The 23,370-nt window shown below is 35.1% G+C and overlaps 1 protein-coding gene across 1 annotated transcript in view; it reads left to right on the forward strand.

Annotated features, from left to right (window-relative positions):
* Rb1 (RB transcriptional corepressor 1) overlaps positions 1-23,370 on the forward strand; it is a 133,845-nt gene that overhangs the window by 96,215 nt on the left and 14,260 nt on the right. The window contains exons 18-21 of the mRNA XM_042685770.1: positions 15,045-15,163; positions 17,341-17,486; positions 19,084-19,229; positions 21,732-21,836. Coding sequence (XP_042541704.1) covers positions 15,045-15,163; positions 17,341-17,486; positions 19,084-19,229; positions 21,732-21,836 — 516 coding nt within the window. The remainder of the gene's footprint in view (positions 1-15,044; positions 15,164-17,340; positions 17,487-19,083; positions 19,230-21,731; positions 21,837-23,370) is intronic.

The raw sequence follows: 23,370 nt of genomic DNA on the forward strand, positions 1-23,370 counted from the left end.
AGTAAAATGAAGTAGCTGGATACTGCTGGTGGCTCACATCTAGAATCTTAACTACTCAGAAGGCTGAGAGCCAAAGGATTTCAAGTAGAAGCCAGCTCAGCTAGAACAGATAGAAATGCCATCTCTCAAATAACAGCAAAAAGCTTGTCTGGAAGAATGGCTCAAGGGTAGAGCACCACCAAGCAAGTAAGCTGAGCTCAAACTCCTTCTAGGATAACAAAAACAAAAACCCAAAGCAAACAAAATCTCCAAACACTCCACCCTGCTTTCTCATGTTATCTTCTTCTCTGGTTCTACTGATGTTTGTTTGTTCAATGGGACTATTAACTGAATGCCAGATGTATGCCTGATGCTTTTCTAAGTGTTGGGAATGCAGCAGTGAATAAAACAGAATCTCTGGATTTATACTTGATGTGTGGGATACAGGTGATCAACTTGGGATGATCAACAGGTGCTCTGAAAAAAAATACGTACTTGGGAGGAAAAAAGGATGGGATCAAACTATTCTATCTAGAAAGATCAAAAGAAGGCCTTCTTGATAAATGAAAAGATTGAAGGAATCTTGTGTTTCTCTCAGGGATTAATCTTTAGCTGATCAACTTTAAAAGGCCTTTTCAATCAGTATTTTCAGCCTCCTCTCCCATAAATTCACTCATCAAGCTCATGTCTACAAGATTTAATGGCAATTAGGAATTTCTAATTTTGTTCATCTAGTTGCTGACAGTGCGGCTCAAGTGGTCTAGAGCAACCGCTTACCCAATTAAAGGGACTTAGTTTCCCCTATACAGCTCTCCTCAAAGTGTGTGTGTGTGTGTGTGTGTGTGTGTGTGTGTGTGTGTGTGTGTGTGTGTGTGTGAATTCTGTGCATCTAATTCTGATTGCATGCTACCTCATAAATGGGGGGAAACTTGCTTTGTTTTTGACTCCTTGACAGTATTCTTCGAACTTGGTACTTGTAAAATAGCTTTCATTAATCAGGCCCTTGCTCAGTGGCTTCATTTTTAACTATACAAGGTTTAATATAAGAAATATGTTAATGTTAAGGCTCATAGGTGAAATTAAAATAAAATTAGAAGGAAAAAGATCACTGTCCAAATAAGTCAACTGTTTATAACTATCTAGGTTTCAATCATTATTATGCAAATTATAGAGTATATATTATATAGTAATATACTATACACATATATCATATACATGATATGCATATATAATATGTATATAGTATGATTTATGATAATATAATTCAATAATTCCAATTAGAGAATAATATAGTTAAGATTCTTTTTATAGTTAAGAACACTTTTTATTGTGTCTTTTAAACTGATTCTTAGCATAAAGTTCTCAGAGTGACTTGAACCACCGTCCATCCTAAATTATTTGAGAAATGAATGAATAAGTTCTGACATGAGCATACATGTAAACCACTAAAGCCCCATCACTGTTACCATGTGGATGTGACGTGTTAGGAATACATTTACTTCTTGTAGACTTTAATTTTTCCTTTAGAAAATGCCATGTGCTTTTCTGTATATAAAAGTATACTTAAATAAACTTAGATGATAGGAAAATGTGCTTTGATGTTTTAAAACATTTAAAATCATCTAGTTGATTTTTAACTGTAAATATTGGAACATTCGTTGGTCAGAAATAGCAAAATTGTGTGAGATGTGCTGTGTACTCTCTGGGAGAGAGAGCTGAGACTCTTGCCTTACTGTCTAATGTAGCTAGAGCTTTTTCAGGATTCCCTTAGATTACTCACTGGAGATGAATTTGACAAGACTTGTAATTTGCTTGTTAATAAACTTGTGGTGTATGATGTAGGATAGACTATATTTAAATGAACTCATTTTAAATTACTAGTAGAATCACTATCAAGTCCTATGGCTAGAGTATTGTTTTTATTTGATAAACTCACATTCTTGTTTTTACTGTTAAAGCTAGATATGTACTGCCATATAAAACAACAATCTGACTTTTTGACTATCCTGTAAAACTAATGTTTGGCATCTTCACATTTGTTTTTATTGATCATCTTTAAATTAGTTTCTTCTTGAGGAAGAGCATGTCTTACAATTTAATGTTTATTACCTCAGTATTTAATGATTATAAGGAAAATGTACTTTTAAAAATCTTGATAACTAGAGGAAATAATGGCTTGGCATTTTATTACTCATTGAAATGCAAATTTAAAATTCTGCTTCAATATTATGGGAATCAGGCTTTAAAATTTTTTTTCATTCATTTGTTTAGATTTTCTAAAAGATATAAGCCTTAAACTCACAATTCTCATGCCACAACCTCTCAAATGCTAGGAGTAGGATTCTGTCTTGATGATAAAAAGAGAATTTTTTAAACACCTACATTCTTTCAGTTTTGTTCTGCCAGCAGTATCTGTTTGTGGCATTAGTCATTGTACACATGGAACTTTATCTGACAGACCTAAGAATCATGGAATTCTCTTCCCAGCAGGAGTCCTGTGGCAAGCAAATGGAATTAGCCAGGGACCCAGCTACATCAAACAGCTTGGCAGGAAGTCTCCTTGACCGGACAGGCCCAAGACTCCTTTTCTCTGACCATTTTTCTCAATACAATAAGATGTGCTCAAGGGAAATTATACCATATTCCACCCCCACTAAGGGGCACCTGGCAGCCTGACCAACTTAAGATACAGAACAGTTCCATTACCACAAGAATGGCCCCACTTACTCTGGATAACCTATCTTTGCCCCTTACCTCTGACTGCTATTAATCTGTTCTCAGATTTTGCCACTTCAGAAGTATTACATTATTGGAATCTAACAAGATTTAGTTTTTAACGTTTAACTTTTCCTCCCTCAGCTTAATTTCCTGGAGATTTACTGAGTATATTGCCTAAATAGTTTAGTTTTTAACTCAAAATCGTTTTTTGAGTATATTGCCTATAAAAGAATTTAGACCTTTTCATTTCTGACTAATATTTTATACTATGTATGTGCTACAGTTCTTTAGGCTTACACATTTGAAGAATATATTTGGACAGGATCCAGTGTTTTACTTGAACAAATAAAGTATATGTGAACATTTGTGTTTATAGGCTTTATAAGAACGTGATCTTGGGCTGGGAAGTTGGCTCAGTGGTGGAGCGCTTGCCTTGCATACCTGAGGCCCTGGGTTCGATTCCTCAGCACCACATAAGCAAAAAGAAAAAACCCGGAAGTGGCGCTGTGGCTCAAGTGGTAGAGCGCTAGCCTTGAGCTGAAGAGCTGAGGGACAGTGCCCAGGCCCAGAGTTCAGGCCCCATGACCGGACCCCTTAAAAAAAAAAAGAACATGATCTTATTTCTCTAAAATGAACACCCAAAGAGTATAGTTGTATGCTTGGTGTGTCATTTGTATTATAAGAAACTATCAAAGTTTTCCAGAGTGGTTGAACCATTTTAAACTCCCACTGTGTGGGCTAGGAAGGTGGCTCAGTGGTAGAGCACTTGCCTTGCATGCCTGAGGCCCTGGGTTCGATTCCTCAGCACCACATAAGCAAAAAAAAAAAAAGCCAGAAGTGGCACTGTGGCTCATGTGGTAGAGCACTAGCCTTGAGCTGAAGAGCTGAGGGACAGCGGCCAGGCCCAGAGATCATGTCCCACAACTGGACCAAAAAAATAAATAAATAAAAAATAAATAAATTCCCACTGTGTGAGTGATCCAGTGTCTCTTCATTACACTTGATTTCATCAATTTTTTTTATTTTAGTCATGTTCATATGTCAAGGTTATTATTTGCATTTTCCATCAGGTTAATGGTTAATGAACATCTTTTTCTCTGCTTATTCATAATCTGTATTTCATCTTCTTTGCCCATTTTCTATTGATTATTACTTTTTTACTGTTGAGTTTTAAGAATTCTTTTTTATTTTAAATACTGTGGGCTTTTCTCATAGAAAAGTTTTTATTTTTGAGATGAAGACTAGTTTATGTTTCTTCCTTTATGGATTATGCTTTTGGTATCAATTCTAAGAACTGTAAATCCTAGTGATTTTCCCCTATACTTAAAAAAAAGAAAGTTTTGTAATGATACTTTAAGTCCACAACCCTTTGAGTTTATTTATTCTAGGGAGATGCTGGGGATTAAATCCTATCAGCTATTTGCTTTTATAGAAGCTTCAAGATTAAGGTCAAGGTTCTTTCTGGGGTTTTTATTGTTCTTTGTTTTTATGACCTTTGCTCAATATTCTAGGACCTTTTTTAAAAAAAATATGATCATTTTTTCTATTGATTTACAAATAGATATAGGATTTAAATTAATCATATTAATAATTGCATTAAATGTAAGTGATCTAACCAGCCAAATTAGTAAAAATTATCAGTGGATAAAAAGCTAGACCCAACTCCAATACTGTCAACAGAAAGCGTGTGTGTGTGTGTGTGTGTGTGTCTGTGTGTCTGTGTGTGTGTGTGTGTGTGTGTGTGTGTGTGGTTTTGCTGGTCCTGGGGCTCAAACTCATGGCCTGGGTATTGCCGTTGAGCCTCTTTGTGCTCAGGGCTAGCACTCTACCACTTGAGCTAGAGTGCCACTTCCAGGTTTTTTTCTGAAGAGTTTATTGTAGATGAGAGTCTCATAGACTTTCCTGCCTGGGCTGGCTTCGAACAGTGATCCTCAGATCTCATCCTCTTGAGTAGGTAGAATTATAGGAAAGAGCCACTGGCACCTGGTAGAAGCCAGTTTTAAATATAGGGATATATATATTAGAAATCAAAAATTTAGAAGCCTGGATGAAATTAAGGATAACTAAATATATAACATATGTAGGGAGAGAAAATTAAGTAGTTGATAACATAGTTAACTGAAGAGGATATTGAAGGTATTCTAGCCCATTAGTAACAAAGGTAATGAGTTCATTTTAAAATAAATTACTTTGCAATTGTACAAAAGTGTTAGAATTCATGCCAATTTGTAAGTGTAATGATTCTTATTCAGTGTCACCCCTTCCATCTCTCTATTTCTCCCAGCCTCATTGTAATGAGTTCATGTTAACATTGGAACATGTCATAGTTGATATGTTTGTGATTTTCATATTAGAAATTTTCAGTATCTAATTGAAAACATGAATCTGAAGCTTAAAAGACCAGTTTTAGTCAATGATAGATAGTGGCTTAACCAGGACATATATATTGACATGAGGATCCAGAGGAATATCAGAATTAAAGGACCAGTAAAGTAAAAAAGAAAGAGCACTGTCAGGAAGGTCAGGGCCAAGTCTTTTCTATTTTCTAAACTAGTTTCCTTCTGAAAGGCAAAACAGTCTTAGAATTTAGCTAAGGATAGTGGAAAAACATTTCCTGTAATGTAGGCCCAGTAATACTCCTTAAAATACCCAGAAACAATAGCAATTCCTGCCTGCTACTTCCCCTATTGTTATTTTTCTAATAGCACTGGAGACCTTATGCTTACTTAGATAATCAGAACTTCTTCTAGGAATATCAGGTCTTTATAGCCTTGTTGTCTTTTAGTTTTGGGGGAAAAGCATACTTGCTTTATAAATGTGTGCTAATTATGAAAGATTATTAAGCATACACACATATAGGAGTTGGAGGCATGGCTCACTTGTTACAACACTAGCCAGTAAGCAAAAGCATCAGGTACTGAGTCTGAATTTCAGTCTTGGACCTAAAAATTAAAAAAAAAAAAGCATACATTTAGCGTCTACTTCTATCAGTATTATTTATTCGATGAGACTTGGGCTAATCTTGCTGACAGAGTCTGGTTCTTCTCATGGATTTAGTAACATGACAGAATTCAGGGCAATAGAGTATAGTACAGAGAACAATTATGCTGACAGTTTGAGTAGATAAGTAGTGGCATGAGGCAGCTTGCCTGAATGCTGGATGGAGACAATGCTACAGAGAAAATATGCCTAGTTTACTTCAAAAGGTTATTATTCAGTTACATCTTTTCATTGTAGTCGTTATCAACTACTGTACCTAGGTATTGATAAGAGTTATTAAGTTACCTGTAGCAACTCAAAATAATAAATGTTAATCTCTTTTCTATAATTCCCTGGGTCTGGAATGTGAGTAATTTAGCTATCTGGATTGGCTCAGGTTTTGTTCTGAGCCATCCTAAAGTTGTAAACCAGCTCCACAGTAGTTTAAGGCTTTACTAGGGTAGGAGAATTGGCTTGACAGTTCACTCACGTGATTGTTGGCAGGTTTCATTTCTTTGTCATATGTACCTTTTAATTAGTCTTCTCATTATGTAGCAGCTGCTTTTCACCAAATCAGGAGATCTCAGAAAGTTCTGCAGGGATTTTTATAGGCTAATGCTATTATTTTTGCATATTGTTATACAGACTAATTATGTCCAATGTAGGAATGGTCTATGAGTGTACAAATAACCAGTGTCAGAGATTATGGTGGTGATCTTGGCCACAGTTTTCATTCAGTGTCAGAAAGCAAATCATTTTGTCAGTGTTCTTATTTGTGGTTTGTTGTATTTAATTTAATCCACTATATGGATATGTTGGATGTTAATGTTTTAAAAACATGTACTAAGTGTTCATTATAAGTTGGCCACGGGGATTTCCTTTTTTCCTTTTCCTTTTTTATTTTTATTTTGTGGGGGGGGGCGGGGAATGTGGTACTGAGATTTGAGCTGATGACTTTGTGCTTACTAGACTGGTGCTCTACCACTTTAGCCATACCTTCATTCGTTTTCTGTAGATTATTTTGTGTGTGTGGGTGATCATGGGGCTTGAACTCTGGGCCTGCAACTTTTGTGCTCAAGGCTAGCACTCTACCATTTGAGCCACAGTTCCACTTCTGGAATTTTTGCTGGTTAATTGGAGATAAGAGTCTCCAAGGCTAATCTGCTCAGACTGGCTTCTTACTACAATCCACAGATCTCAGCCTCCTGAGTTGCCATCCATGCCTGGCTATTCCAGGTTAGTTTGAGATAGTGTCTTGTGAACTTTTCTGCCTGAAGTCCCCTTAAACCACAATCCTACTCTCAGCCTCTCAAGTAGATAGGCTTACAGCTCCAACTCTGGATATTGTTTTAAAGACTAAAAGATTTCTGTCTAGATCAGGAGAGTCACAGATTCCTTTTTGTGTGTGTACAATCTGTGTTTTAGTTCTATAGAAGTAATAATTTCTTAAGATCTCTTGTGGCAGGTGCCATTTTAAGTACTTTATCTTTGCCATTTCATTTAATTGTCAGAATAACCTTGCTGTTGCTTAAATGTATTCAAATCTTGGTTCTCCGTGTGGTAATCTTGAACCTAGTGGAGCCTTGTCCTAGAAGGAACTTTTCACGGAACCCTGACTTGTAACTAGAGTGCTATTACAGAGGGAGTCTGGCCCTTCCTAGTGCCCTGACTTCCTGTCCAGGGTAGCTTCAAACTCACAGTCCTGATTCTGCTTCCTAAGTGCAGGGGTTACAGATATTTACCACCATGCTTGGCTTTGCCTTCCTCTTTTACTCTATGACCTTTCATCCTGGTGGGGTTGCTACCAGGGAGCCCTTAACAGCACCAGCTCAATGTTGTTTGGATTTTCAGCATCCAAATAAAACAAATTTCTTTTGTTGTTATTGTTGTTAAGTCACCCAGCCTCCAGTATTTCCTCATAGTAATAGAAAATGAATAATACAAATCGTATGAGGAAGTATTATTTTCCACATTTTATAAATGAGCTACCTTCATTTTTCTAGGGCCACAATTTCTCTTCCCTTGCTTCTAAGTACTCTATTCCTCTGTTTACTTATTCTTTAAGATTCATTTTAGGCATAACCTCTTCTAAGAAATTTTCCCTAATTTCTAAGCAAACATCAAAAATGCCAGAAGTAGAGCTGTGACATAAATAGCTTTGAGCACAAAAATTCAAGGACAATGCCCAGGCCTGAGCTGAAGCCCCAGTACCAGTACAAAAAGAAAAGAAAAAAAAAGAAGTAGACTTATTTTGGCTTATGATTTCAGAGGTTTCAAGCAAATCATCATGACATGAAATGTGGTAGAGCAAGCTGCTCCCCTCATAGTACCTGGAAAGCACAGAGAAAGGAAAGAAGGGAGGGGAACAGGATCCCATTTATGGGTTTATCTCTAGTGATCTAATTTCTTTCCACAAAGCCCCACCTTATAAAGGTTCCACTACAGTGGAGCCCGGAGCACCACAGGGTAGCATCCAAGGCCTTTAACACAGGAGCCTTTGAGGGACATCCCACATCCCAATGATAACAATAGGAAAGTTTTTGGTAGTTTAATGGTACTACTACTATTAATGTGTTGTTTCTCTAAGCATCTCTAGCCAAATGGAGGTGTGAATGAATGATAGATAAAATTGTGAGGGATGGTGCTAATTGTAGGCGTAGACAACAACATGGAAACATGGTTCAGGCATGGCAACAGGCAAACAAGAATGGACAAAGAAACAAAATTTACCTGCTAATGTAGTAGCTAACAGCACACGTTCCAGAAACCAGTGGACTGGGTTTGAATTCTACCATACCATTCACTGGTTGTACAACATGGACAGACTTCTTAACTTATATGCCTCTAACTTTTGTCTCTAAAATACAGCAATAATTGTATATGCTTTATATATTAATTGAAAGGATTAAATGATATCATGTATGTAAAATATAATACCTGTCATATAGTAGATGCTGAATTACTAGCACTTTTACTAAATTGACAGAATCATGAAGGCAAACTTTTAGTAGTGATAGAAATAAAAATCAGCTTATAAAATATGTAGTAATAATGGCTTTGAGTCATAAATCAGAATTATCAAAAATCTAGGTGTGATAGAAATGTTACAGTTCTATCTTACAACATAAGTACCTTTACTGGCAGACAGAACACTTTGGCCTAGAGTGTCTGAAATAAAGTTAAAAATTAGACTTATAAAGTACACTGAATGATATGTTTCTAATATTCTGTTTTCTTACATTCATTACATTTGCCAGAATGCTAAGAAAAAGAAAATCCAAAGTCTTCTACCAGCAAATTGACTGCTATGACTGAGAAGATTTCTAAGTTTCACAATTGAAACTGTACTTTATGACTAACATACTTCAGATTTACATTATTCTAGAAACAGAAGTTGAGCAAGGATTGAAAGGAGACCTTTTCAAACCTAAGAGAACCAGAAATGGAGTTCCTATAAAATATTCTGAAAAGTTAATCACTTTTAATATCAGATGTAGGAAAAATACAGTTCTTAAGGAGATAGTGAATCTCTCTCTCTCTTTCTCTCTTTCTCTCTTTATATATGTATGTAAGATACATATATATAAACATGTATATTAGCCACCTCTATAATGTATAATGTATACATATGTGACATACGAGATAATATATATCGTATATAGTTGGGAAATGTGCATGAGAGAGGAGGTAGAATTGCTCAGGAGCTTTCTTTTATTTGAATACTTCCTTTAAAAAAAAAAAGTTTTAAATATGACGGTCAAATCCAGGGGCTCACACATGATAGGCAAATACTTAACCTCAGAGCCGTACCCTAGCCCTGTCCAGGGGTTCATCTACAATGTAGCTGTTCACCCTTTCTGACTGTATCAGTCTTAAGTGGAGGAAGGGAAACCTGACATGTGTTTAATAAACTTCTTAAGGACTTCAATACATACTGCCTTCCAAATAAATTACAGGCCATGACAGAATATAGAGTTTACATGATAAAATATAATTTAAAACTAAAGCTAGATGTTCTAAAACATATTAATTCCTTTTCTTGGGATCCTGGGACAAAAGTAGTTAAGCTTTAGCTATGTTCTGTTTGGCAGAGAAGAGGGAAGATGGAGATGATGAAGACATTCTTTTTGCACATTCACATACATTAGATCCTGTTCATTTTTATTTACTCATGGACATATAGCTAGTATGTATTTCTTTTTTAACTTTTATCCAAATGTGTAAGGGAGGCTCTTTGTATGTATAGCCCTAATGGGCCTGACCCAAGTTAATTTTTTTAGTTCAAATTTAGTATCTGGCTTTATATTTATGAAAACAGTTAAAGTGACTACTTCAGTTTTAGAGTTAGAACCTTGAAGGATAATTAAATTCTACAACTTAGAAGTAGAAGCAACAAAATCCAAAGCCAATGAAATACTTTATTAATTTTCTATCTTATTTTTTTCCCTTGTGGTACTGGAAACTCAGCCACAGCTCTGTGCATGCTAGGCATGTCTTCTGTACCACCGAGTCACATCCCTAGCCTCTAGCTCAAGTTTCTAAGTTTGTTTTAATTATTTTAATTTCTTCATTTTATTTTAGTTGATTAATTTTTGAGACAGGATTTTTCCTCTGCATTGTGGCTGGCCTCTTGTGATTGTTCTACCCCGGGGTCTTGAGTGCTGGAATTACAGGCATGTGACACTATGCTTGGCTAGTTTTAATTTTTGAAAATAATACTATACCATGTTCCATTAGTAAACAATTTGTAACATAAAACTTTGGCACTATGAATAACTTAAAGATGATGCAATATCAGCTATCATGGGATTAAAAATATGAGTAAAAGATACTTGGTAGATTTCCATAAGCTAAAAATCTGGTTATTTTGATTTTCTGGAATACAGGCCCTAGTTGAGAGGCAGGAAATTATTTGAGGAAAATTGCTTTAACTGTATCATTTAATCAGAGGATGTGTGCTGTTAGCTTACTATAGACATAGGCATTGTTAGTACATAATTTGATGTCTCCCCACTTAAGCAGTTCAAGCATATTTATACCTGACATTTGAACTATTATTTACCCTTCTTATGCTTCCTATTCAGTGACCTTTTCTTCCTTCAAAATTTGGCAAAGCATTGTCTTTCATCAGTTTCAGACAGGCCAGCTTCCCCTCAAGAACTTCCATGCCTTGTTCCCCTTTCCATGTCTGTTTCTCGCTCTGTATCAGTTCCGTTATAATATTAATTCCTCCTACAGTCAGAACTTTACTCATTTTACAAATATTTACTGTTTTCTAATAGAACTTTTCTGAGTTTGTCATTACATGCTTACTTCCTTGCTTATTCTCTGCCTCTTCCTAAGTACCATTTGGACAAGAACAAAATCTGTGTGCTGGTACATTTTAGGTATTCAGTGAATGTTTTACACTCAGTGGACAGTGATTCACAGATAAAAGTAATTTTCAGTTTTACTCCAGGTTGTACAGCTCTTTTCCCAAAAAAAGTCTTCAGAAAAACATTTGAAGCAGTTTACATGCTTTATGGCTAAAGTGCACATGCTTGTTTGATGAAATTATTGGGAGAACATGGGAGAAAGGAGTAGTTAAAAATACTTTGAGACCTAGGGATGTAGCTCAGTGGTAAAGTGCATACCTAGTATGCACAAGGCCTTGGGTTAATTTCTTCCCACTACCACCAAAAAATATTTTTTAAAGATTTAGTTATGTAACTAATATATATATATATATATATATATATGTATGTATATATATATATATATATATATATAAAATTTGTAATGTTTTGTCAGTCATGGGGCTTGATCAGAGCCTGGGTACTATCCCTGAGCTTTTTCTCTCAAGGCTGGCACTCTACCACTTTGAACCACAGCATCACTTCCAGTTTTCTAGTGGTTAATTGGAGATAAGAGTCTCGTGGACTTTCCTGCCCCAACTGGCTTGGGACGGCAATCCTCAGACCTCAGCCTCCTGAGTAGCTAGGATTATAAGCGTGAGCCATCAGTGCCTGTCAGAAGCATATTTTTACTTTCATCCTTACTTTAAGGCAGAGTTAACCACTGAGATTTGAGCACTTTAATGTTCTTGTTTAAATCATTCATTCAACAAATGTTTATTGAGAAACCGTCTGCAAAGCACTTTTACATTTTAGAAATACTGTTGTGAATATGCTAAATAAAACTCAGACTTTCCTGCATCTTTAATTCTAGTGGGATAGTTGATAAACATATAAACAAATGAATACATGATATAATTTCAAGTACTTATGAATGCTATGAAGAATATGTAGTAGAATTAAAGGAGGACATAGAAGCAACTTACTCTCTTAGACTTCAAGTAAAGATGTTAAGTAAGGTGAAGGAGACAGATATGTCTGCCAATTGGAGGGGAGGGTTGTTAATGTCCCTACTTCCTAGTACAGAATAGAGGACTGGGTGGATAACTGAGATGGATAACTAGGCATACATTTGCATTTGAACAAATGCATTGTTGTTTGTGTAATGGCATTTATAGGTATAAATAAGAACTACATGTAAATAAGACTTGCTAATATTGTTTCTAATGCTTAGCATGTATTAATTCAATTCTCACAATATTATAGCTTATTATCATTAATATTTTCACTTTACATTTATCCTAGTGAAGTTAAATAACTTGCTTGAAGTCTTGTAACAAATAAGCAGCCAGGCTTGAACCCATGTGTATGCTCTGGGTTTGTATACTGCACTATTCTTCCTCCTACCATTAGAACATATTGGTTATCATTCACTATCTGTGTAACCTCTTGATTTGGTGTCATAAAGTGAAGACTACTGGTACATGAAGACTACTAGGCATGAAGCCTACTTGTCAAAAATGTTACCTTAATCCCTAGAGGGGGACTTTAGTATAATTCTATTAGGATAATCTGAATTATAAAGCAGGTTTTTAACATATGTCTAAAAAGTAAGTAAAATGCCTGCTGAATAGCATACTTAAGTCCTATTTGTTGTGAACTGTCAAGGGTCTCCTAATTAGTTTGAGAGGAAAGTGAGAGTAGGCCATTCTTCCAGAATGTATATGGGTTTATACCCTTATACTTAAGAAAAGAGCAATTCATCCGTGACTATAAAATGTGAAACACCAAGTATAGCTATGCAGTAACTAGAGTGAATCTTCTAGGTGCTAATTGTTAACATTACTGAAATGAAAGCCACTATTTAATGAATATAAAAAAACAATAATTTGACAGTAAAAAATTACATCATGTGGGAGGTAAAGTTTTCTTTTTCCAACTCTTTTCCACTGATGCCTCCATAGTAGACAACCCAGGCCTGTCACCAATGTTGCTTTGAGAATGCTTCCTATACTGAGCACTATTACAAATGTAGCCTGTCTTTCACTGTTTCGTTGGAATGGAAGAAGGATTGAAAATAATCAATTTTTGTTGTATCTCTTCATTCAAATTCAACTTATGAGGGCCTACATGATGCCTCATAAAGAAAAAGTAAATTTTAAAAGGATATTTTTTCCTGGGCATATTTTTTCCTGAGAGCATTATCTTTAATGAATTCATATATACATTCAAGGTACTCAAAATATTCATTCTCAGTCACTGAAAAAAGAATAAAAGAGTTAAATATGTGAGTGCTACAGTGAAGCCACTTTATTTCCCCTGCGACATGGTGTGGTTCTTTCTATTGTTGAGGAAATGAAACCAGTTCTGAGAGCAAAACTTCTCTTTACTAGTAAGATTGAAGACAGAATTAAGCTTTTAGCTTTCCTATTCCAGAACCTATGCTCTTCAAAGTTTTTTTGTTGTTGGGGTAGATGAGTTGTATATAGGAATGTATGTCCTAATCATGAGTAACTTATCATAAAGGACTGTTGAGTAATTTACCACTTTTTTCTTCAAAACTTGCTCTTTATACATTTTTCTCAAGTTGCTTTTTTGTTTGTTTTCTCATTTTCATATTAGAGACTTGCCCCAAATACTTGATTGTAACTCATGCATAAGAACAAGTCACTGAAAATTAGCTCAGCGCTGAGAGTTCCTGGGTGGAGATTGTAAACTTGCTAGAATGTTTTCTTAAGAAATCCTCATTTAAGGCCTCTAGGACTTTTCTCTTAAACTCATGGTAGACTCTTAAACTCATATATACTCAGCTTGGACTCTTCTATTTTTATGGCTAGAGGATATGATCAAGGCTGCAAATATCCTAGGGTATGGAGATAGGAAGCAGTCTGGTATATACAGTATTCATGCTATGATCTTTTCCTTGATCCTGTCCATTTTAATGTGGTAGATCCTCCTTGGACTCAGTTTTTTAGGACAGAGGATTCTGTTTCACACTCATTCCATAATAAATGTATGTGTTTTATAAACCCTTTTTTCATCAGTTAAAAACGAAAAAAAGGAGACTATTTAGAAGTCTGCCATATTCTGAATTGCACTTCCTACTGGTACTAATGCTAATTTGTCTGCTAATTTCCTTTCCCCTCATTGCTTGGCTTTTCACTGCTTCCAAAGGGTTCCCTTGTTGTTACTGCTTTTCCTAATTTTTAGATTTCCATATGGCCTTTTCTTACCTGCTCAGTGGTTGCCACTTATCCATAGTTTTCCAGATTCAGTTTTCTTCATATTTGATATTCATCTTCCACTCATTACTCATTAGAATTAGGTCATTTTAACATTGGTCCATTTACTGACATATTAATGCTTTTTGTGTGTGTGTAAAGGTGTATTATACCTAACCTGAAACATTAAATGCTTTAATATCTGCAAGTTTTTGTGATTCTGGGAATGGAGACTAGAGTCTTGCTCATCTAAGCAGGCATTGTACCACCTCAGACCTAAAAATTTATGAGTGAGATCATATGATAGAACACAATCACAATGGTACTAAAAGAGTATTTAGATTCCTTCAAGCTGTATGTATATAGGTGTAATTTATGAGTGAGATCATATGATAGAACACAATCAAAATGGTACTAAAAGAGTATTTAGATTCCTTCAAGCTGTATGTATATAGGTGTATGTGAAGCTTCGATAGATTAGGGTTTAGACATGGATCCAAATCCTAAGATATTTCTATATGTGGATGCAAATATTTCAAACTAAAAAACCCACATAAGTAAAAATCTAAAATATTCCTTGTCCCAAAGATTTAATAAAGGATATCCTACCTGTGTAATTATTTAAGGCTATATATTTTCCTCTTTTTTACTTTGTATATGTAAGTACAAAAGAAAAGGATCTCATCCTGACTTCTCAATTGCCTTTATCAGTTGTAATTGATAGGGTAACCATATCAATCAATTTTATTTTTTATCTACATGGGAAAATCATACTTACTAATTTTGTTTTAAAATGACATCTTGATTCCTATAGGATTCACCTTTATTTGATCTTATTAAACAATCAAAGGACCGAGAAGGACCAGTAGATCACCTTGAATCTGCTTGTCCTCTCAACCTCCCTCTCCAGAATAATCACACGGCAGCAGATATGTAAGTGGATATTTTATGTTATTCATTAAAACTTCAAATAGATTTTGAGCATAAGGGCAATGCAAGATACTTCATAGAAGTTGTAGGGAATATAACTTTTCATATGACGTTATTTCTAATTTGGAGAATGAGGGATATAAGATAATACCCCGCCGGGCGCCAGTGGCTCAGACCTGTAATCCTAGCTACTCAGGAGGCTGAGATCTGAGAATTGTGGTTCAAAGCCAGCCTGGACAGGAAAGTCTGTGTGACTCTTATCTCCATTAACCACCTGAAGACCAGAAGTGGTGCTGTGGCTCAAGTGATCAAGTGCTTGCTTTGAGCTGATGAGCTCAAGGATAGCTCCCAGAGTTCAAGCTCTGTGACCGACAAAAATTTTAAAAAAGATAATAACCTAAAAATAAAGTTGTTGAAAGGAATAAAAATACAGCTGAATTATATAGGCTTGGTATAAAAGGCAGAGTCCTTTTTGTTTTTGTTTTTGTCCAGTATTGGGGCTTGAACTCAGACCTCAATGCTGTCACTTGTCTTTTTCATTTAAGACTAGTGCTCTACCACTTCCAGCTTTTTGCTGGTTAATTGGCATGAGCAACCAACTCCCAGTTGAAGGTAGTTTCTCTGGCAGAGGTTACAGTTTAGATAAACCATAAGATTGAGTAGGATATCAGCATGAAAATTGGAGAAGTTGAATAGTGTTCTAAAAGCCAGACATGATGTAAACCCATAATAGCAAGGGAAGCAGGAAACACTTTCAGTTCAGTATGTGCCACACCATTTGGAGTGCAGGGCAGCCTAAATTAGGCAGTAGTGTGAGATACGGAACAGCATGTCTAATTAGTACACTGTAGTTGTGATGACAAAAGAAAGCAAGCCTATAAGAAACTGGAAAATTAAAAAACAATTCTTGCATTTTTTTAACTTTTAAGACATTAAATATAATATGGAGCCATTTGTTCAGACAGGAAGAACTTGGGAAAGAAAGCCAAGGTTCTGCTTTAGTCTTAGTACTTTTGTGATGAATATAGTTACGGGTATTAAGTAACTGGATTTTTGTACCTAGTATTGCAGGGAGATTAACCAGTAACCAAGTTAAATCAGTCTATAATTACCTGATAAAGAACTAAAGGGCAGTGGAAGAGCAGTTATAAAAGGTCAGACACCAATGTATTTTTAAATAATTGTGCTAGTGAATCCATTTTCCTGTTTACTAGTTAATATACTGTATATAGTAGAAATAGTAAGGGGTCATACTTTGTTTCTCTGCTACTTAAAACTCACAAAGAGCCAGGTGCCTGTAACTTATGCCTGTATTCCTAGCTACTACTCAGGAGGCTGATATCTGAGTCAGCCTGGGCAGGAAAACCAGACTCTTGTCTCAATTTCTTATTTCCAATTAAACACCAAAAAGCCAAAAGTGGAACTGTGGCTCAAGTGGTAGAGAGTTAGCCTTGAGCAAAATGTTCAAGGACAGCATCTAGGCCCTTAGTTCAAACCCCAAGACCGGTGCACACACATGCTCATGCACACACACACACACACACACACGTGCACACACATATACATGCACTCACATACCCCACACCATACCACACCACTTGACTGACAAAGATGTGAGCTATTCTATTAAAGGGCAACAAAACAATAGAATTGTCATAAGTTACGAGATATTTGTTAATACCTCCACTTCAATTTATACTGGCATATGTAGTATACAGGTTTAAATCTGTTTTGATGTTATTTGAAGTATTTAGTGATAGAATTCTGTACTATATCATTAAGATGCATACACAGCTTAATTCTTAACATGCATATGAATTGTACTTATGAACAAAATTTAAGTGTAGAATAAAAGACAAATGGTAACACTTTGGAATTAATAACTTGCTTTTTAAGCTGGAGTCATTTTATGATATCAATCTAAATGTAATTATTAGGTAGAAAATTATGCACCTTCAGCTGTTTTTCCCCAGTAAGTCAATAATTTCCAAGTAAAGCCACTTATTACAATAGAATTAGACATGACTATATCTAGCATAATCATTAAGCTTTCTCCCTCGCTTGAATTTTAATAACCTGCTTAGAGAATTTGATATAGAATAACAGATCAAATAGGTAAAATGTATTTTAGTATATGTGTGCAAACTTTTAATGATGATTTTCTCTTTGATTATATCTAGGTATCTTTCTCCTTTAAGATCCCCAAAGAAAAAAGGTTCAACAACACGTGTGAATGCTACTGCAAATGTTGAGACACAAGCCACCTCAGCATTACAGACTCAGAAGCCATCGAAATCTACCTCCCTTTCACTCTTTTACAAAAAGGGTTAGTAGAAGATTTACTTTCAAGAGCATGGTCTCTGAAAAGAGAGTGACTAGATTGAAATCATGGCTCCTCTACTTAGTAGGTGTGGCTTTGAACACTTAATAGTTCAGTACCTCAGTTTCCTCATCTTTAAAATAATAATAAGCTACATTATTATAATAAGTGTATTTTTAGATCATTAAATGAGTTAATACAATAAAATATTTTTAACAATGCCTAGTACATACAGTGCACTCAGAAAATGTTAGACATTAGTGATGCTACTGCTTCTGTGGTTGTTCCTTTGTTTGCATCAATGTTATTGCTGTTTATGCAGAGTTTATGCTGGGTATGCAGAGTTGAGACTATGTAATGTGCAGTGACTAATACAGACACATCTTCTGACATTTGCAGAACATTTAGAAGTATAGAATGTATAGCATTCTCTGATTGTGTATATATGTTGTGGGTAGAGAGGTTAGTTTTACATATCTGTACATGCAAGTCCATACCTGCAAGTCCAAGACATTTTCTTCAGGTTATTCACATTAAAAATGTAATGAAGCTTATAGAATATTCCCCTAGGTTAGGGAAGGAGCTTTCAAAGATAATCCCAAGCCAGCAGGAGTTGGGGGCTCCACCTAGACTTTGTCACTGAGAAAATCTAAGATAGGCCCCCAGAGTCTGTGTTGTAACCAACCCTTAGTCAAGTCTGATATGTGATAAAGTTTTAGAACCAGTAGGACAAATTGTTAGTTTTTAAAAGTTCTCTGTATCTTATGCAAGTCTTTAAGGGTACATTTTAAATTGAGAGTATATTTGAAGTAGATAGAATAAAATTCTTTTTTCCAAACTTGTATTTATCATAATATTTTAATAGACTATGGATTTTATATCACAGTCATATTTCACTTAGATAATCTAGATATTTACCATTTTTTTCAGAGTGTTCTCTGTTGGTATTTCATGGAGAAATGAATAGGATAGTTATATTTTGCTTTTAGGATTGGAAAAATTAATACACATGGGCATTTCCATTAGTTTAAAAAGAATTATCCTTCTTGAATATTGGTAGTGAGAATTTCCAACATTTCTGCTGAGTAATTACCCCAAAACTGAAGCAAGTCTTATTTGATTTATCTAATTTCACAATATTTTTTGACCTTTCCCCTCTCTCTACCCTTCCACCACTGCCTCAGTTTTGTGATAGAATAGCTAATTCAGCAAGTATTACGGTGTCTTTTGTATACCTAGCACTAACCTAGTACCAGGAATCACTTATTCATAAGGAATACAGTGGTGATGGTAAGGTCACAATGCTAACAGCATTGTGGTTGTAGCGATTTAATGGTTTTTAAAAAATCTGCTTGTACGCTATGTTGAAAACTTAACTTTACAACTTCGGGGGAGGGGAAGGAAGAGTTGGGGAGATGGGGAGGGAAGGGATAGTAGGGGAAAAACAAAGGAGGAGGTAACAATGCTCCATTAGAAATGTACTCATTACCTTACTCATGTATCTGTAACCCCTCTGTACAGTATTTTTACAATAAAAAAATTTAAAAATCTACTTGTGCTTAAAAGTGAACAGTAAACATGATTCATTCCACTATATCTACAGTATACCGGCTGGCATATCTCCGACTAAATACCCTATGTGCACGCCTCCTCTCTGACCACCCAGAGCTAGAGCACATTATCTGGACTCTGTTCCAACATACACTACAAAATGAGTATGAGCTCATGAGAGACAGGCATTTGGACCAGGTAAGAAAATCAAGCACTTTACCTTCTCTTCTCCCTACTTATTTGTTAGCTCTGTACTTACTTCTTAAGAAAAGATTGAACTCAAATGAAAAGCTAGATTAGCATAGATTAACATAGTATACTTATATCTACTTGTTGGGTACTATTTATATTTTTACTATATTCTTACAAGTTAGAGCTTTAGACATCAAGAATATATTTTATAACTACATATTTATGATAAAATTGCCTTTATAAAAAAAATCAAAGAATCTATCATAAGCTTTTTTGTATTGTGGTAAGCCTACTCTTTAGTATGGAAAAAATATGAGACTTATGAATCAGTTGACATAAAATAATCATGAATAAGTTAATTAATGAATAAATGAAATTAGTTTATAAAAAGAGTGATCTCATATCTTTCTTTTTCTCCTCTTCAACGGGATAAAATCACAATATCATGGGTATAACAGTTTATTATATTTCATACATCTTACAAATCACATATTTGTAATAAACAATTCAGTGGTTTTTAGTATATTCACAAAATTGTACCATTATCATAATCAATTTGAGAACATTTTTATCACACCATAACAAGCTCCATACCCTTAAGGAATAAGCCTCACCTTTTCCTGCATCTCCTCGGATCTAGGAAACACTAATGTACTTTCTGTCTATAAATTTGCCAGTTCTGGATATTCTATATAAATGGAATTTCATCATATATGATCTTTTGTGATCATGTGATCTTTGACACATGTATGTGTGTATATTTGTGTTCGTGTATTTTGCTGAGGATTGAATCCATGGTCTTGTGAATGCTAGTCAAATACTGTACAATTGAGCTACATTACAGTCCTGTGTTTGGCTTATTTTTTAGCAAGCCTTCAAGGTTGATTTGTGTAGCTTGATTCAGTACTTGATTCCTTTTTATTGCCAAATAATATCATGTTATATGGATCTATACTACATGGATATTTGGATTGGTTCCACTTTTGTACTATTAAGAGTAAAGTTACCATGGACACTCATGTATAAGCTTTAGGTAGAAGTTTTCATTTCTCTTGACTATATACCTTATAGGGAAATTGCTAGGTCTTTCGATAACTCCATATTTCACATTTGAATAGTGGCCACATTATTTTCCTAAGTGTTTATGGCATTTTACATTCTTACAAATAACATGAGGTTCCAATTTATCTATTGTAGTGTCAAGTTTTATTTTCCAAGTAGCTAATGATATTGAGCATCTTCATGTATTCATTGTCCACTAATACATCCTACTTAGAGAATTCTCTGTTAAAATCCTTTTTGCTAGGCATGATGGTTTATGCCTATAATCCTAGCACAACTGGAGGCTATAGCAAGAAGGTGTTATATTTGAGGCCAGCATGGGCTACATGGTCCAACTGGTCTAAAAAAAAAAAGAAAATAACATAACAAAAATTTTTTTCTCCATTTTAAAATTAGATTATCTTGTTACCTAGTTGCAAGAATATTCTGCATATGTGTTCCTTATGAGATCTATGATTCGCAAATATTTTTCCTCATTCTATAAATTTTACTGTTAGTATTAGAGCTCAAATTCAAGGCCTTACACTTATTAGACAAGTTTTCTACCATTTCACCATGACTTTACCCATTGTTTGTTTTAATTATTTCTCAGATGGAGTCTTACATTTTTGCCTAGGCTGACCTTGGACAGTGATCCTCCTATCTATGCTTCCCACCTGGCTGGGATTTCAGGCATGGAACCACATGTTGTTTTTTTGTTGTGGAGATGGGATCGTCTAACTTCTTATATGGACTGGTCTTGAATTGCAGTCTTTCTGAATTCCATCTTCCGCATAACTGGGATCATAGATAGCCACTGAATGGCTTCAATTAATATAAATATTTTTTCTTTTATTACTGGTGCTTAGTAAACTGTTGCCAAATCTAAAATCATTAGGACTTTTCCCTGATCTCTTTCAAAAGTTTTATAGTTTTAGGTTTTGCATTTAGGTTTCAATACATTTTATAAATAGTATAGAGTAGGGTACTTCATTTTTTGTTGTTATTCCTGTTGTGGATAATTATTCCAACACCATTTCTTCTCTGTTTCTTTTGTTTTTTGCTTGTTTGTTTCAGTGTGGGAGTTTAACCCAGGGACTCATCTAGGCTACACAAGTGTTGCCCCACTCCAGTGCCATTTCTTGAAAAAAAATTTTTTTCTTTCTCCCTTAACAGCTTTTGAAAAATAAGTTGAGTATGAATATATATTGTATGTCAGATATATAAGTGATTATTTCTGCATTTTCAATTCTCTTCTGTTGATCTATATAACCTGAGAGTTTGCTGTTTGCACAAAAGTGAATTAAGCATTTCATATTGACTTTCAAACTGAGCTCAGGATGAAAAACAAACCCTATTAGAAATTGAATTTCTCTCTTTTTAAGGTTAACAAAAAAGATAGCAGTGCTGTTTCGAACAAAATCATGTAATAGAATTCTGACTTTTTTGTGCTTACTTATTTACTAGATTATGATGTGTTCTATGTATGGTATATGCAAAGTGAAGAATATAGACCTTAAATTCAAAATCATTGTAACAGCATACAAGGATCTTCCTCATGCTGTTCAGGAGGTAGGTAATTGTTCATGGTAAGGTGTTGTTTTTTTTTGTAACTCCATATAATTTCACTCATTAGTTGGGTCATTTCCAATTTTATTATGTATATTCATAAATCACATTTGTACTTTCATATGATATGTTAATAGTAACTAAAATGAAATTGGAAAGACAAGGCAAATTATGAAACTATCCAAATTCATAGTTTAAAGTTAGGTCTATTTCTGTACAATAAGGTGGATGTTTGTAATAAACTTAACGTGCGTGATAAGACATTAGATAAGTTTTTATCTTTCCATAAGAAAAGACAGTGTAAACGCAAGTGTTCTGGCACACATCTATCATCCCAACTGCTCAGGAAGAATTTAAGGTCAGCCCAGGCAAAATTAGCAAGACTGTCAAAAACAAAATGGACTAATAGAGCTCTCTGAGTTCAAGTCACAGTACTAAAAAGTAAAGAAAAAATAAACATTAAAATTTTTCAGAGTTAATGCATTTTGTATTTTCAAGTTTCCCTTCCCTATGGAGAGAAGCTGTAATGGTAAACAGCATTTATTATGGCACACATTTTATATGCTTTTTTCTAGGTTAGTTTTCCAATTTATTATTGTTTTTTTTCCCCTCCCTCCCTACTTCCTTTTCCCTCCCCCTCTTTTCCTTCCCTCCCTCCCTTTCTTCCCAGTACTGAGGATTCAACTCAGGGCTCCTACTCTTACTTAGCTTTTTTACTCAAGACTGGTCATCTACCACTTGAGCATACCTCCACTTACAGCTTTTTGGAGATTAACTAGAGATAAGAATCTCTCAGACTTGCTGCCAGGTCTGGTTTGAACAGGCTGAGCCCTCCTGTTTGGAGTTTTCAAAAGCAATACAAACCACATTGCTTTCTACATATTTGGAGTTATTTTCTTTCTTCCTTTTTTTTTTTCCCACAGCGCCACTTCCGGCTTTTTTTTTTCTTTTTACTTATGTGGTGCTGGGGAATCGAACCCAGGGCCTCATGCATTGCAAGGCAAGCGCTCTACCACTGAGCCATCTTCCCAGCCCCTGGACTTATTTTCTAAATCTAGCATTTAAATTATGTATCAGAGTCATACTAAAATTTTCTCAGCCTTTACCTAATTTAAATAAGCTGGGCATTTGGCATATACCTATAATTCTAGCACTCAGAAGACCTAAAGCCAGAGGATCCCAAGATTTAGGCCAGTTTGGGCTGTATAACAAGACCCCGTGTCTTAAAGCAGCATAAACAAGGTAAAATTTAGGTAAAAGGTAGCTATTTAAACAAAAAGAGTGCTTTTACTAAATGTCTACTTCTTGCAATGGATACTTCCTGAACCTGCACACTTTCTGAACCTGCACGCTTTCTGAACCTTTTGGTTGTTGGGATGCAGGGAGGCACAGGCTAAGATGTGGCTTAAAATATCGGTGTTTAATATCATTGTATTTTGCTCAGCTGTGTCCCCTTAATTTCCATTGCTTCCAAATTTCCTTCTGGGACATTTCTCTTAATGTATACCAGTATAATCCTAGTGTATAGCACTATAAT

Source organism: Dipodomys spectabilis, unplaced genomic scaffold, assembly GCF_019054845.1.
Source record: "Dipodomys spectabilis isolate Male_0828 unplaced genomic scaffold, ASM1905484v1 ptg000095l, whole genome shotgun sequence".
NCBI classification, from domain to species: domain Eukaryota; kingdom Metazoa; phylum Chordata; class Mammalia; order Rodentia; family Heteromyidae; genus Dipodomys; species Dipodomys spectabilis.